General features: G+C 41.4%; 1 protein-coding gene across 1 annotated transcript in view; it reads left to right on the top strand.

Moving 5' to 3' along the window:
* The window catches only part of LOC119721883 (protein tyrosine phosphatase domain-containing protein 1-like), a 31,223-nt gene extending 18,166 nt beyond the window's left edge, over nt 1-13,057 (top strand). The window contains exons 7-14 of the mRNA XM_038191818.1: nt 146-261; nt 1,501-1,590; nt 4,015-4,114; nt 7,282-7,926; nt 8,258-8,287; nt 10,927-11,028; nt 11,153-11,242; nt 12,138-13,057. Of these exons, the coding sequence (XP_038047746.1) occupies nt 146-261; nt 1,501-1,590; nt 4,015-4,114; nt 7,282-7,926; nt 8,258-8,287; nt 10,927-11,028; nt 11,153-11,242; nt 12,138-12,809 (1,845 nt within the window). The 3' untranslated portion in view covers nt 12,810-13,057. The remainder of the gene's footprint in view (nt 1-145; nt 262-1,500; nt 1,591-4,014; nt 4,115-7,281; nt 7,927-8,257; nt 8,288-10,926; nt 11,029-11,152; nt 11,243-12,137) is intronic.
* The last annotated feature ends 460 nt before the right edge of the window (nt 13,058-13,517 follow it).

The following is a 13,517-nucleotide window of genomic DNA, read 5'->3' as shown; positions in this document are numbered from 1 at the left end:
TATGAATTTTGAAGTTTTTGTCAAAAAGATTATATCATGAGCCCGTGTTGTTAGTTTAGACACCACCCCCTTCAAGATGTTGAAAGGCAAAAGCAGTGTCCGAAAGCAGTTGCCATGGTTACTGATTGTTTTCACTCCTTGACAGGTTGCAGTGCATTGCCATGCTGGCTTGGGACGGACAGGCGTTCTGATAGCGTGCTATCTCATCTATGAACAACGAATGGAAGGAGACAATGCCATACAGTTTGTGCGAGCAAAGAGGTTGGTTATTGTAAAAACACAATAATAATAATAATCGGCCTTGAAGAACGCTCTTATTAGTAAACTAAATCACAGCGCTTACAGTTTTATTATTACCCCTGATCATTGGGCCAATTAAGCATTCCAAATACCATCTCAGCTTCCTGGGGAGTGTACAGCTCGATGCTGCCTGTTAGGCGCAAGCAAGCTTATTCAATCACAATAACCATCTCTGCCCTCACAGGTACCCATTTACTCCTGGGTGAAGAGAAACAACGAGTGACAAAGTGCCTTGCTCAAGGGCACATGCACCATGACCCCATCATGCAAATTTGCTTGTTCATTGGATTATGCACAACCAAACAGATAATCTAAACATCTATTAAGTTGCGTACTTTATTTGTGTTCATTATGAAGTTATGAAATAAAAACTGAATTGAATTGAGGCATTTCAACGAATTGCTGATGATGCCTGATGCTCATGTGAAGGGCCATTTTTGGGTCATTGTGTGACATAAAATTAGGCTCGTCTGATTTTTGAAGCTATAATCCAGCTAGGTTTAACATCTGACATACAATGTATTACTTTCACTGATTCATCTGGTTAATACGTTTTACTCCCCACCTCAGACCATAGTTTCTACTTTCACAAATTGTTTCAAAATATTACCAGGGGTCATCAAAGTTTTGTTCACGTGTGTGACATCAAATGCAAAAAATTGTATCTGGCCCTCACCAGAAATTCACGCTTTTCTCCACACTCAGTTCTAAGGACACACTCACCCATACTTATTTTGGAGTACAACTAGTCTTTTGTGATGTGCAGTATGCATAAGCACTGTACACCCTCTGCATTAGTTTTACTAAATAGGAATTGTTCTATGGACACATGTGTGACATTTTTATTGGTCACGTGTGACATTTTGTCATTAAAATTGCTAATTGCTTATGCAAATTTATGCACAGAAAGACAAACTTATGCCAGGAAAGGTATTGTACCTTAAGTTGAAAAAATTGACACAGCCTGTCAATTGTACCAATATGAGCCCAATTTACAAAACTCATAATTATTGTCATTTGATAGTTTGAGAAATAGGGTACCGGTGTCTTTCTCCATTTTGTCACTGAGAGAGGGAGGGGTAAACCTCTAAAAAAAAAAATTTGACTATAGCATTAATTCCAATGTACAATTGTTACAAACTTTGGTTTTATTTACAAACGTTTCTCATGAATGAATATTGTTTTTTGTATTTATATCAGGAAAGGTTCAATACAGACGCCAGGGCAGATTGAATGCTGCCAGCAGTTTGCCAAGTTTCTTATTCCCATCAGAGTGATATTCTCATCCTGGTAAGCCCTTCATCCATCTCCACCCTTTGCTCTCGTTCTCTCTTCCTGCCTCAGCCACTCCTTTGCTTGAAACCTGTTTCTATTCACTCCTTGCATCTCATGAAGAAAAAAAAATCCATGCACGTAATAATCATCATCATCATAGTATATCCACCAGTATTGGTGCTCAAGGTGCTGCACAGCCCTATTTTGGTAAAATGATGTAAGTCAATTTTTGGGCGATTTTGAGTTAGAGTCAAATCCCGGTAAAGTGAGGGCGCTGTTTCCGATTCAGAAAATATTAGAGTCAAGAAATGAAGCGCTTAAAAGATATTATATGTATCTCACCATGGAAAACTTAACTAGTGCAACTTTTTTTTAGAAAAATAATGCAAGTCTGACATACGTGACATATATCTGTGTTTGCAAATCTCACAAACAAGGTAAAATGTTGTATCTTTTACTTACAGCATTTTTGGTAATTAAAGTCTCGTTAATTGTTTGTGCATGTCAGACATACACCATTTTACCAAAATAGCACTGTTGGTTTGAATTCATGCATATCCCATTTGTTTCCCCTGATATGTAAGTAAACTGGGGAAAGTCATTTGCATTATTTTCATCATAAACGAAATTACCCTTTCACAGGCTTAAATGCAGACTGTTTCGTTTTTAAGTCTCTTCAAATGATATGTACACACATACATTATTACTGCGTAACAATTCCAAACTTACCATTGGAAGTCTTTTTTAGTAAAATGATGTATCTTCCAAAAACATTCTATATCTCTAGAAATATCCACGAAATTTAGTGAATTGTGTAAGAAAACAAAATATTGGTTGCCTAGACATCAGAAAATGACTGCTTCACAGTCTTGAATACCTAAAGACCAAAACAGCAACATTTCAATCTTTAAATCACTTTTTCTCAAAATGTCCTTCAAGTGAGATACATCATTTTACCAAAATAGGGCCGCGCTACATGTACATCATTATTACCCTGCTCACTGGGCCAATGAAACATTCCAAATACCGGTACCATCTCAGGTTCCTGGGAGTGTACAGCTCCATGCTGCCATTTCGGTAGCCTTTCGCCAAGGCCATCGTGGCTAAACTTGCCGGCATTAGACAAATCGGTGAAGCCGCGAAGCGACTGGAGCGGGAGACCACACACGCGAGTGGCGAAGCTACGACGGACTTTTCCAAATTGTCAAGAATTTCCTATGTTTTTCTTTATAATCTCGATTTTTGCTACCCCAAAAGGGTAGCAAAATTCCAACCAATCAGGGCGCGCGTGGCTACTACCTGGATGCGCGGGGGAGCCCCGGATGCTTGCACAAAATTTAAAAACAAAAAATGCGAGTCTAGTTTTGCACGAGATCGTGACCGCGTAATTGTTCTTTCATTATCTTATTTTAATTTTACTTATAAAAGTATTTCAAGAAATTATTCGAGTGTATGAACTTATTTTTTTCATCTGAATTTATAGTTATTTCCACTTACGTTTCCCATTACTCACCCTTCTTTCACAAATGGAAGCAACTAGGCAAAATCCACGCTGTGATTGGTTAGCCTTTTTAGCACTCTACTTATTTGCATAATAATATGAATAATTCAACAAAATCAAGTTAGAAAAGGCCTCGTGGCTTTGCCACTCGTGCTTGCTGACTTAATCTTTGCTCCAGTCGCTTCGTGCTTTCACAGCTCCGTCCCTCTAAGCCACGATGGCCTTGGCGAAAGGCTACCATTTCGGTGAAAAGCAGCTTAAATCAACCACAATAACCATCTCTGCCTTCACAGGTACTCCTGGGAGGGGAGAAGCAATGAGTGACAAAGTGCCTTGCCCAAGGGCAGAATCAAGGCGTTGGGGAAAACTGGCTTTTTTTCAAAAAGTGCTCCTAGTTTTTCATGTTTAGTTCGTCTGCATTTTCTTTGCAATTGATTACACACCTGTGAAAACTACAAGCCTGCTAGACTGATTCTTATGATCTTACAATTCCCCAAAGTCTATAAATTGCTCCGGTTCATCTTAAGTGGCATCAGGGAACCAGACTACAAGAATATGATTGGTTTTCTTGATTTTTCCAGCATCTACGAACCCAAAACGTGAAACAAGTCAGTGTAACAATATTTGCTATAACATACTAATCCTCCAAGTCCATTTATTTCTGAAAATTGCAGCAAAAGCAAATGTTGTACATTCCCTTTAAATGGGACATGGTGCATTTTCAAGGATTCCATTTTTTAAAATTACATTGCATGGACCCTTTCAGTAGAGAGAGAGGAGTGTATTATTACATAACACCTCACTTGTGGACACAATCACCCTCCTTAGGAGACTATTATAATCTGTTGGGCACTTTTTCTATTTGTATTCATTACATAGCCTTTCTTACACTTGACACTAACTGTGGTTGTATGATTCTGATATTCCTTCATTTCCAGTGATCCGTGTGCATATCCGTTCACTCTGGACCAGTTCCTAATCAGGCAGAAACTAATGCTGCATGGCTACGAGGCTCGGGAATTGAAACATATACCCAAAGTGAGTGATTAAAACCAGACTACTGGGGGAAAAAACATTCTGTCACCTTCAGCCGAAGGAAGAAGAAAACTGAATCAAGATTAATTAAGCTGCTGTTTGTATTGTCAGATGATTTGAATGAGAAACTGATCAGGGGTGAGCTTCATAGAGCAGCTAAGCACAGAAAATATGTACTTAGCAACAACTGGTTGCCATTTAAAATGTGACATATTTATATATTGGATGGTTTTGAGAGGGATACGAGAATATATTGCACGAGCTACATGTGTACATTTATTACCCCTCACAGTGTTTCCCCTGGGTTGGTGGTAGGTGTGAGGTGGTAAAATATATTTGGTCGAAAACAGACCCCGCGAGTGCGAAGCCCTTGCGGCGTGGGGTTTGGGGCCCGCTTAAGGGCCCCAAAAAATTTTGCATTCTAGACGCTCTGTGGTGCAATGTGAGGCATTTAAGGTCACTTTCTTCTTACTTTTTTGGGCAATATATGTGAATAAAATATTGATATAAATTATTGAATTTTTTTTCTAAAAATCCTACATAGGCCTCTATTTATTTGTGAAAATGTAGGCCTACCACCACCCTGACCACCAGGGAGTCAAGCACTTTTGGATTTTTTTTTACAACCCTGGAAAATTTGGTATAATTGGAAAGAGAATCACACAACAAAATCAATAACGTTTAAATTAGTTTCATATGAGCTTGCGTTCTGGAGATATAATAGTTAAAATTAAAAAGAATGCAATGAAATTGAAAACATTCTGAAATTTTTAGTGTCAAAATATTATTATTTTAACACCTCTAAATTTTTCAAATCTATCAAAATGTTGAATATCATAAGAATCCTTATAAAATAAACAATATTTTGAGTTTGGAATCAGCTTTTTACCCCTCAGCCGAGAGGCTCGAGGGGTATTGTCATCGCCAAGGGCGTCCGTCCGTCCGTCCGTCCATCGCCATGTATGTATGTCAGTGTGTCCGTCCGGGCAGCTTAGTTTCCGGATGATAACTTGAGTTAGAAATGTTCTTTGGGATTGTAACTTCGGTAGGGGGTTGCCCTTGGGAATAGGCAAGTTGGGATTGGTTTTGAGGTCAAAAGGTCAAAGGTCAAGGTCACCGTGGTGAGTTAAAGATAAATGGTTTCCGGATGATAATTTCAGTTAGAAATCAGATTTTGGTGTCAAACTTTGGTAGAGGGTTGCCCTTGGTTCTGGGGTCAAAGGTCAAAGGTCAAGGTCACCATGTTGAGTTAATGGTTTCCGGATGATAACTTGACTCTGGCTGAGGGGTTTCAACAGCAACACTGTTATTTTTATCACTCGTTACGGAAAAGTTATGATCCCCCCCCCCCCCCGCCGTTACACTAACACCGCGCCGCACGATTGTACGACATATCTGACTCTGGGCCCACACCGCAATGCGACCACACAGCCCGCCGTAACACACGGGTAAAATACAGCTCCATTCACGGTACACACAACGCGGCAACACGGAACATGCACGTGTACGCGTAATCACGCGTTGCGGCATGCCGATAACATCAGCTGCCGGAACGGGCCGGCATTATTTTTTGACAAAAAAAACCAACTTTCGGGTTCTCCTGAAAGTCCAAGCTTCCGAATAAACCCCATTTCATGGACTTCTTATGCATGTATTTTGAGGATTTTTGATTGGAAAACCGTTACATGGTACCGTTTTGTAGCCTTCGGAAAACGAAAAAATTGCATTCACCGATCGCTTGGCAGGCTGAGCAGGGTACCAGGTCATACATAATGTACGCACGCGTGCTGTGCAACCAGCGATCGTCGCACCACTTGCCCAATTGCACATGAGGAGCTCATTGCGAATCAGCCGGAACATGCGCAGCATTCTGGGACTATCTGCCTTGTTAAGCGCGGAGGATCTGTGCGTTCATTTTAGGATTGCGCAATGTATCCATAAATGGGATCATTGTCACTTCGTCACTCAGTCAAAAATCTTGAGTCGACATGCACCTAGACTCAACCAGTATAATATACACACGGACGTTGAAAAGGCTCCATACTAGCTAGAGAATTGGACGTACATGTACGTCGTCTTCGTTTACGGTACGAATGACGATCTCAAAGAACACTAACATTAGTCCGGAGAATTTGAAGGTGAAATACAAAGACACACACATAAAATGCACAGATTTGACTATAATATTTTTTTATTCCTTTTTCGTACCCGTGAGGCGGCAACATTGGCCAAAAAAGGCCGAGGCGGCCTCAAAAAGTCCCGAGGCGGGCCGCCTCACAAAAGAATGGGCAGGGGAAACACTGACCCCTCAGCCGAGAGGCTCGAGCATTGTCATCGCCTACGGCGTCAGTCCGTATGTCCGTCCGGGCAGCTTAGTTTCCGGATGATAAGTTGAGTTAGAAATGTTGTTTGGGATTGTAACTTCGGTAGATGGTTGCCGTTAGGAGTAGGCCAGTTGGGATTGGTTTTGAGGTCAAAGGGTCAAAGGTCAAGGTCACCGTGGTGAGTTAAAGGTAAATGGTTTCCGGATGATAACTTGAGTTAGAAATGAGATTTTGGTGTCTAACTTTGTTTGGGGGTTGCCCTTGGGAGTAGGCAAGTTGAGATTGGTTTTGGGGTCAAAAAGTCAAAGGTCAAGGTCACCGTGGTGAGTTAAAGGTAAATGGTTTCCGGATGATAACTCGACTCTGGCTGAGGGGTTTTAACAGCCAAGCTGTTATTTTATACATAGAGCTGTTAAGCACAGAAAGTGCAATATTGTTATAGCGAGTGCCCCTCCCCATGCCATCCAAACTTGTTGTTCTCATTATCAGGCTGACTTGATCCCAATGAAATCAACTTCATGTTGCTGTTATGTGTAATATCAATATGTAATATCATTATGTGTAATAGGACAATATCAAAAATAATATTGTTCTCATCTGGGTACTTCTATTGGTCTAATATTGCAGTCATCCGGGTACTTCTTACGAATGCATACAATACGCTGATTTATTTTTACCACTGGAAGCCTGATATAAATAATAGAACCTACAACTTATGGACATGTGTTTTTCTTTGAACAAAAATTTGCTAATCTCTATATTCTTGTAAGCAGCATCATGAAGCGAGAGCCTGCTCTGAAACCGAAAAAGGTAAATATCCAGGAATTGTTTGTACTCATTTCCCAGATTGTGAGAGCCGTGTGCAGCCAGCTAGCACGACTCGCCTCCTGCGTTTCCACACCCCAGCCCAAGCAGAGGAAGGAGAACATTGACATCTTAAAGAAGACGGCACCGGGAGCCTTCCCCAGTCAGAGGGAGTTACAGAACCCAAGACTCAGCCCACGGGATAAGCACCTCAGTGCCGTCGGCTACGACAGCCTGACCCAACAAAACAAACTCCCTCCACTGAAGAAGAGTTGTAGTGCAGAGGATCTGAGTCGGGATGCTGCTGGGTATGGCAGCCAGGCTAGCCTAGGGGTCCCTCAGACTAAGCAAATGCCTCGCCGCAGCCCAGTGCTTGACATGCGGAGAAACGTCACAGACGGTAACTTGGCATCCAGCTCAGATGACGACCATAGTGCCATTGTAGAAACTTCAGGACTTGCTGCCTTACGGAACGCTAGATATGTAAACAGGAGCAAAGCTCAAACACCGAAGAGAACCCCCAAAGGGAAGTTGACGTCAGGTTTGAACCGATCTGTTTCAATGCTGGCAGCGTTGTTGATAGATGATCTACAAGCTATGGATGATGTGCGATTGGTGGGGACAGCTATGGCGTTTGATGCTGCATCATCTAATGTGGACCTTGATGAACTGAATCAAGTGTTGACGGTAAGATACTCCTGTAGGTCCAAATTCTAGGTTAACAGTTGGCTTAAGGTTGAGTTGGTTAAAACAAGATTCAGCCCAAAATTTATCACATATTAAATTAATATGTTATGTTCCAATTTAATATAACATCTATAAAATGTTTTTTAACTCCCCGTCCTGGTAATTTTTGAAGTTAACGAAATAGTTTTCATGCTAATAGCAAATGCGGATTCACAAGAGTTTAAAGTTTTGTAAAGTTTGACCTTTCTCCATATAAATGCAAGTTCTTGTAACTAATCATCTTATTACATTGATCCTAATTTTAAATCTTTTTTTTTTCTCATCATTTTAGAGTCTGCAACTTCGAGTAGAGTCGTTGCAGGTAAGATTATGAAGATTAACTCTTTTGTTTATCATCTTCAAATTCATCAATTATTGAAGTAACCGCCGTAAATTCCGGTTTGGTTATGGTACCCGCTGCTATATCAGATTTGAACCAGCCAGTTGACCCCGGTAAGCTCGGTGGTCGAGTGGTGAGACGTCTGCACTAGAAAGCAGGAGCACATGGGTTCTAGTCTCATCAAGTGATTTGTTTCTCACAATCACTCTGAACAACACTGAGTATGCAGTGTTTATAAAACAATATGTTGGTGAAGGGCAAAACCCAATATTGGATCTTCAAAATAGTATTATCTGTTACAGGCCAGCATTTATCTCCGCTTTCCTTGGCATGAAACGTCTGAGCATATCTCTTTTCTCCCTGGATGGGATGCCTGACCATGCACAGGGTATAGTGGACCAGCCAAAGTGGAATATGACACTTTGAACGGCATTTTGTGGTAATAGCAAGCAACCATGTCAAATCAATCAGTGAAAGGATGGAGAAGACAATGTAGGTGGATGCCACCCTTAATTTTGACCCTAAATAAACCTAATTTGCATGAATTGTTAATCCCTGCAGTGTAATATATTTATTCCCATATTTGGGTATAGTCTTTATTTTTAATTTTTTTTTAAGTTAATTTTGGTGGTTCTAATTACACATCCTCACTTAAATAACATTTTCTGAAGCATACAAGTGACTAAATAATTATAAGGACATAGTCACAATCAAAAATGGCTACTATTTTACCCAAAAATTGTGCGCATTTACTTGGTCTCCAGATATCATCAAGTAGTCTTGCCAAACCACAGTATTGATGAGCTTCAAATTTACCAAGTTGCCCTATTAAAACCTTATGGAAAATCATGTAAACAATGATAACATAGTGATATTGAGCTCAGCAAACAAAAACGGGAAAAAACGAGCTGGCTGTCCGTAAACTGGGCTTAAATTAGGCGAAGGGTTGCTTAACGTGGGAGACTTGAATAAGTTCAAGGAACCCTCCCCCCTCCCCCCCCCCCCCCCCCCCCCCGAGAAAAAAATTGTTTGCAGTACGGTAATTATGTCCATGTCAAAATGTTTTCTTTCCCATTAATAAGGGAATAAATGTGTGCTCCGGAGGTTTTTATCACTCGTTTAATACCGCTTGGAGTCTGGGTGCTGATAATTACCCGAGCCGGAGGCGAGGGTAATTATCAGCACCCAGACTCTAAGCGGTATTAAACAGAGTGATAAATACCGACCGAGCACATATTTATTCCCATTCATAAATACCTTATCCGTAAAAAAATATCAAATAATTCGTTCAAAAAATCCCGATTTTGTTCAACAAGTTCACTTCATGCTTTTTGAAACATCCCTCTAGCAAAATAATGGAGTGTTCAGCTGGCGAGTAAGATGTAAACAACCCTTTTATGGAGATTGACGCGCGCGTAACATGTTCTGTGCGATGTCACGCAGAACGCACCGGGGGCGTTGCGTTTTGAATTTAGAACTATAAAATTCTGACTCGCTTGTAGTGTTGCGCATGCCTACGTGAGGATTGTGAACGTTCAACCAATGAAACGGTAAGAGGCACTGGATTTTTAGGAGTCCACATTTTATTGTGACACTGGAAAAGTGTTTAAGACCAGCTAGCCATGTCTTTATCATCCGTTTAAGACCGGCCACGTGACGGGCTCTCGACCAATAGGAATAGCTAAACTGTCTGAGGTATTTATGAATTATATTTAAAATATATTACACGGCAGGTATTAAAGATTTATGCAAATTAGGTATATTTAGGGTCAAAATTAACAATGGCATCCACCCACATCTTGTTTGTTATGGTTCAAAGAATTGATCTAGCATGGATGCCAGCAATTACCAAAAAATGCCGTGAATTATTCTCTCGAGAACTTTTCCACATTTGGCTGGCCCACTATTACTCCACAACTAATGCCGGTACCCATTTGTACTCCCAGGTAGAGAGTGGCAAATGGGAGTGAAGTGACTTGCCCAAGGACACAACATATGGCCAGTAGCTGGATTTGAGTCATGAGTCCTGACCACTTGGCCACACATCTTCAAAACTTAGAAATGTGTTACCCGAGAAATCTATACCAATATATTACTATTCCAGGCATGAGATTTTTTTAGACATTAGTCTGAAATCAGACTGTTTGAATCCGAAAGACATTATCAGCATAGAAAGAAAGGCATCTTTCAGACCTTTCATCAATTGACAATTTCATCCCTGTTGTTTTTCCACACACCACAGGAAGTTAGGATTCAAGGTTTTAAATCAAACTTAAGAAATTCTCACAATGTAATAGGCTCGGGACCTAATGACGTCGCGCTTTTTTTACATGTGCGCTTTCCTATGTGGTTGTGTTCCTACTTCGTCTGGCATCCAGACTTTGCACCCATAGGACAGTGCTTCTAAACAAAGCCATTACATCATTAGGTCTTAAGTCTCTTCAGTTTTACTCCAAGCATGATAGTCTTCATTTTGAAGCGATAATTTCTAAACTGTCTGTCAAAACAAAAGTAACATGTACTGTAGAACACCTTTTGGGGTAAAAACGTGTTGAAAACACTTAAAAATCCGGATTTGTGTGATCTGGTTGAATGATTTGCTGCTGATTTTTCTCCGGCAGCACAATTTGAATCGAAGTACTACAGCCTGGGAGATTGTCTCGACTGAGGGAGATCCCTTTGTCTTGTCCATGCTGATGTGGTCTTGGCTGGAACATCTGAAGGTCAGTCGCCTTTAACATTATTTTTTCAATACCGGGAATACACTGGAGGCATTTTAACAATCCTGTCATGTGACTAGAAGGATGTGAGCCAAAGTAATATGTGTTGCATTCTTATTGATTTTAGGAGCCCATTTTGAGCAAAGCAGACGTCAAGAAATTGGAATCTGAATACGATGAAGAGGATCCAGCTGTGGCATTTAAGAATTTAAACCGGGTAAGATTTGTTTGTTTTTTGGTTTTTATCCCCCTGGCTTAATTGGCCAGAAAGGAGGGATATTGCGATAGTGTATTCTGTCTGTGAGGGCGTCCGTGTATTCCATTTTGGTTCTAGGTTAACTGTTCAGTGCTGTCATGTGAAAAGTCAGACTTCAATCTCAACCAAACTTGGTGACAATAATCTTTGGGTAGGGACTTTGGATGACTTGAGACATTTGAGGTCAAAGGTCATCTAGGGGTCAAATGTGGTCATCGTTGATTTTGGTTAGGTAAACCACGGTTCCTCTGTGCGCGGATAAGCGACTTCCCAAAACGTCTGGTTACATGCGTGATGCGGCCCATGTCTCACGTGCGTGAGACGTGTACGTACGCACAACTGCCCAGTCAAATTTGTAGGGCGCTGGCTAGCTGTGGGGCCCGCGCGCATGCATTGTTTTATATGTTCTATGCGTTATTCTATGTGCGGACGCGGCATATCATGCATGTAGACAATCCATTCTGTACATTTTGTAAACAAGCTCAACTGAGTCGTTTATCCTTGTGTAGAGGATCCGTGGGTAAACTGAAAAGTGCCGTCATATGAAAAGTCAGACTTCACTCTCTAACAAACTTGGTCACATAATCTTTGGGTAGGGGAAATTCAGATGATTGGAGACATTTGAGGTCAAAGGTCATGTATGGGTCAAATGAGGCCATTGCTGATTTTGGTTAGGTACACTGAAAAGTGTGTTTAAACTTACTATATAAATACTGCCACCCATGCCAGGGGGGTCACGTAACTTCAATTTGCTGTACTTTTCTCACAGATTTTTATGTTTTGAGAACAAGATATTCATTAAAACTCTTTGGGATGTAACTACATGTATAAAAAAATGTATGAATGTCTTCTTTAGGGTGTGAAGCAGACACTGGACTGCATTTTGAAAACAGTCGCCAAGTTACCCCTCCAACAACCCCCTGCTGAAGACTTGGAAGATTCCATCCTTGTCCGGTTCATCAAGGCAGCCACACACATCTCTGTTGTGCATCTCCCGAGTGAGGATGGTTCCATTAAGAAGCGATGGGTAGACGGTGAGTATGAAAGTGACGAATCCCTCACCAATCTGTTGATAATGTTGAGGGCGTATGTCCGGTTTTTGAGGATGTCGGGCGCAGATGACACTCTCTCCCTCAGCTCACAGAACTCCAGCCTCGTTTCACTCAACGATTCCCGATCCATGAGCCTTGGATCAAGAGAAACAAGGGGAGCTCCCCCTAGCAGATTCCAGGCAGCACCCCCCACGGAGCCAACCAGGGGTGCCACTCTAAGGGACCCAAAGCAGAGTGAACAAGCCAGAGAGACATCAGCAAGTCCCGAGTTGATGAGAGGGGTACGGGAATCAAATATCACCTCAAAGAAAAGCCCCCGTGACCGAGCTGAGAGTGATACATTACCTTCGCCATCTGGGATGCTCCCCAGAGGGTTACAGAGGAGGAAACTGAAAGCAATTGAGACCAAAAAGGCAGAGAATAGTGAACCTCTTACTACATTGCCAAAAAAGAATGCCCTGCCGCCAATTTTCTAATGATCAGATGATTGTTTCCAGAGATAGCTGCAATATTAAGCTTTATTTACATGTTGCAATATGGATGGCCATGGGTTTCTTTTTCTTCAAAAAGGAAATAGTAAAGGGTAATTTCAGGAATTTAGGATCATAAGGGAACATCTAGCCCTGGTTGGACTCCGTTGTGTACACGCAACGGAGTCCAGGGTATGAATCTCTCCTGCCATAGCGAAAAAAATTATAACACATTTTTTTGCATATTTTTACCTATTTTTACCTTTTACCTGTTCCTTGTGTCCAGAATTTTGCCTGCGCTGGGTTTAAAAAAAGGCAAATATGTCCGCGGGCGGCGTGTTTACCGAAAATAAACCGCAATTCAACGCTTTCGTTGAAAACATTTTCAGTACGAACTCCCCATGTGAAGATTATGCACGCGCGTGCATGCACACCTAGCACGCTGCCACCACAGCAGCAAACGACACGCTCGTTTACGTCTTCACGCGGAGAGTTCGTACTGAAAATGTTTTCAACGCAAGTGTAGACTTGCAGTTTATTTTCGGCAAACACGCCGCCCACGGACATATTTGCCATTTCTAGACCCAGCGCAGGCACAATTCTGGACACAAGTGTTTCACCCGTAAGGGAGACGGGTGGTTGACAGAATAAATCTGTAAGCAAAGGCAGAAAAGGAAGTAGAATATATGAACTGTTCTTTTCGCGGCTTTGCTC

This window comes from Patiria miniata, unplaced genomic scaffold (assembly GCF_015706575.1).
Source record: "Patiria miniata isolate m_02_andy unplaced genomic scaffold, ASM1570657v1 HiC_scaffold_14, whole genome shotgun sequence".
NCBI classification, from domain to species: Eukaryota; Metazoa; Echinodermata; class Asteroidea; order Valvatida; family Asterinidae; genus Patiria; species Patiria miniata.
This window is presented reverse-complemented; position numbering and strand designations above follow the sequence as displayed.